This window comes from Triticum dicoccoides, chromosome 1A (genome assembly GCF_002162155.2).
Source record: "Triticum dicoccoides isolate Atlit2015 ecotype Zavitan chromosome 1A, WEW_v2.0, whole genome shotgun sequence".
Classification (NCBI taxonomy): domain Eukaryota; kingdom Viridiplantae; phylum Streptophyta; class Magnoliopsida; order Poales; family Poaceae; genus Triticum; species Triticum dicoccoides.
The window spans coordinates 557011354-557014315 of NC_041380.1; the positions used below are offsets into that span (position 1 = coordinate 557011354).

Sequence of the window (2962 nt, forward strand, 5' to 3'; positions counted from 1 at the left end):
TTATTAATTTTTTCTCAATAAACATGATCAAAATTTTGCACTGTTTGATTTTTGAAAATATTATATGCATTATATTATAGTAGAACAGAAGGAGTAGCATACAATGTTCTGTTTGTATTCTAAACATCAAGTGTGATCATCAAATGTAAATCTCTTGTTTTTTTGCGGGTGAAATGTAAATCTTGACGGAACCCACGCACTTGTAAACAAGTTCACCCGGGTTGTTCGATTTGATGCGCAACTGCCCTAAAAATATGTACATATGTGTAATTGTTGCTAATAAAATACAATCACGTGAAAATTTGTATGTTGTGTCCGTCTTGTAAACTGTTCGGCGTGCTAGATGAAGCAAAGTAATTTGCCTACTAACTTGCGAATTTATGATGTGACACTTATCTCTTAAAAATGGAGGGAGAAAGAAACAAAAAAATCAGAAGTATTGTTCCAAATTGAATTCGAAATTTGCGAGCAGGCTCTGTTCTGGGCAGGGCAGCGAAAACTTGTGCTCCAGCAGTTGGTCGTGTTGCCGCTCCATCTCCGCCTTTGCCCAGTCCAGCACCTCGCCGTGGAGCACGTTTCCAACCTCGCCGCCGTAGTTCCAGTTGCTGCTGTTGCTCGAGCTCTCCCCGTAGCCCAGGTTCTCTGACACGCCCAGGACACAGCTGTAGTCGCCGGTGCCGAACCCGGCGTCGTCGTCCGCGCCCTCCTTGCCGCCGCCGAACTGCCCGTAGAATGCCGCAGCGTTCGCCGCGCTGAGGTCCTCGGCGAAGCCGCCGCCGTAGTCGGCGCACACCGGGAACGGGTCAAACACCAGCTGCTGCTTCTGAGCGAGGCCGCCGTCGACCACCGTGGAAAGGGCCTTACGGTCTTCCATTTCGACGTCCGGCAATGCCGCGGTGGCCATGGCACCCATGGGCTTGTGCGTGGCCGGGTCGATGCCCTGCTGCCGGAGCTTCTTCTTGATGCAGCTGTTCCAGAAGTTCTTGATCTCGTTGTCCGTCCGGCCCGGCAGGCGCGACGCGATCTGCGACCACCTGCACGCACACATGCATGAGTAATTCAGTAAATTCTCCCAAATCTTTATGCGCAATTAAACGAACTGAATGCATCGCACGGGCCGGCAAACCTGTTGCCGAGGATCTGGTGGAGCGCGACGATGTGGTCCTCCTCCTGCTGCGAGAAGCTGCCGCGCCTGAGGTCGGGGCGGAGGTAGTTGAGCCACCGGAAGCGACAGCTCTTGCCGCAGCGGTGCAGCCCGGCTAGCCTGGGGACGGAGCTCCAGCAGCCGACGCCGTGCCGGATGATGTGGTTGTAGAGCTTCTCGTCTTCCACGGGTGACCACAGCCCCTTGCGGAGCTTGGGCTGCCCCATGCCGCCGGAGGACGGATGTCCCATTGATTCGTCTGCCGCAGCAGCTGGCCGGCCTTGTAGCTACTTGGACGATCAAGCTAAGCTAGGCAACATCGATGGTTGCATAGTAGTAACGGCGATCGACGGTTGCGTCCTCCCGATCGATGGTCGCCTGGTGGGTATATATGGGGGAAGTGTGAGTGCCAAGAACCGCAAGCTAACTGAGCTCTGCGAGTGAGGTGAGGCCGCGATCAAGTGGGTTCGAAGCAAGGCTCGCAGAGGCAAAGACAATGGACTGGAGCAGAAGACACCAGCGGTCTGTGGAACACGGCGGAATAAAATAGTGGGCCGGGCGTGCGCGCGCTCTCGGCAAAGGAACCGTGTCAGGGACGGTGTTAGTTGGAGACATGGATTCCCACACGGCGGGAGATAAGCGCCGGTCGACCGGACCAAATTTGGCCAGTCGACCCACAGCCATCCGATTTAGTCTATTGTAAGTTTGTAACCGTGCGTTGCACTTTGTCAACACATGCACACGTAGGATTTCGTGCATCTTCCTTTGTCAACACATACAAAGGATTTCCTGCATCTTCTCGCTCTCTTTCATCTCGCCGGTCGTACATGCTCTCTGGTCGCTGCCTTCGCCGTCCGTCCTCATCGCCGGTCGCTGCCCTCGCCGTTTCCACCCATGCAACAGCTGCACCCTGCAGTTGCAGCTCCGGTGGCGATGGTCACAGCCTGCCGACGTGCTCGCCACCGCCCATGCCCGATTATGTAGCCCGTCAGTCGCACCTCACCGTTGCAACATCTTGCTCGCCCCTGTTCAGCAAATTCGAGTGTCGTTTCCAACACAAATCGTCTCATCGCTGAGCTATCGCAGCTCCGAAGTTGTCGGTTGTAATATTTTGTGATGCTGGTTGTAGTAGTGTGCGTGACGCCGATTGTACTGGAAAATGCGATGATCGTGCGATGTAGCAAAACGCGACACCGATTGTAGCCGGATGGGACATCGGTTGTAGCATGTAGAAATATCTCTTAAGAATTCTCGCAAACCTCTCAGAAATGTAAGATTTGGTGTACGAGAAAGTGAGAGGGAGCACTTGGGTGTTCTAGGGTTAGTATGAATGTAGCGGTCAACCCATCCACGAATGGATCGAGGGCTATATACACCACCCATGGACACTAGTAGAAAAAGGGTCAAATGTTCAGCTCGTTAGTCTCGGTTTGTATTTGAGCCGGCACTAATATGACCAATAATGCCGGTTCCAATGGCTAGACGGGCGGCGCTCATTAGTACCGGTTCGTGGCGAACCTTTAGTACCGGTTCGTGCCACGGACCGGTACTAAAGAGGTGGTGGCCTTTAGTACGGGTTGGTGGCTCCAACAGGTACTAAAGACCCCCCCCCCTTTAGTACGGGTTGGTGGCTCCAACCGGTACTAAAGGTGGTGGCCTTTAGTACGGGTTGGTGGCTCCAACCGGTACTAAAGACCCCCCCCCCTTAGTACCGGTTGAAGCCACCAACCGGTACTAAAGGTGGTGCGCTGCCATCCGCAGTGCACAATGTTTAGTCCCACCTCGCTAGTTGAGAGGAGCTCGCACCAGTTTATAAGC

The 2962-nt window shown here is 53.7% G+C and overlaps 1 protein-coding gene across 1 annotated transcript; it reads right to left on the reverse strand.

The window, feature by feature from the left end:
* Positions 1-239: 239 nt before the first annotated feature.
* Positions 240-1630, reverse strand: LOC119289400 (myb-related protein Hv33-like). Its single transcript, XM_037568737.1, has 2 exons — positions 1127-1630; positions 240-1034 (listed from the first exon to the last, which is right to left on the reverse strand). The coding sequence occupies exons 1-2, from the start codon at positions 1393-1395 to the stop codon at positions 431-433; spliced, it is 873 nt and encodes a 290-aa protein (XP_037424634.1). The 5' UTR covers positions 1396-1630; the 3' UTR covers positions 240-430.
* Between the last annotated feature and the right edge of the window lie 1332 nt (positions 1631-2962).

Excerpts from the sequence above, each read along its gene's own strand:
- LOC119289400 (XM_037568737.1), bottom strand. The coding sequence starts at position 1,395 with ATGGGACATCCGTCCTCCGGCGGCATGGGGCAGCCCAAGCTCCGCAAG. Across the intron at positions 1,035-1,126 it reads CACCAGATCCTCGGCAACAG|GTGGTCGCAGATCGCGTCGC; the intron begins GTTTGCCGGCCC and ends GTGTGCGTGCAG.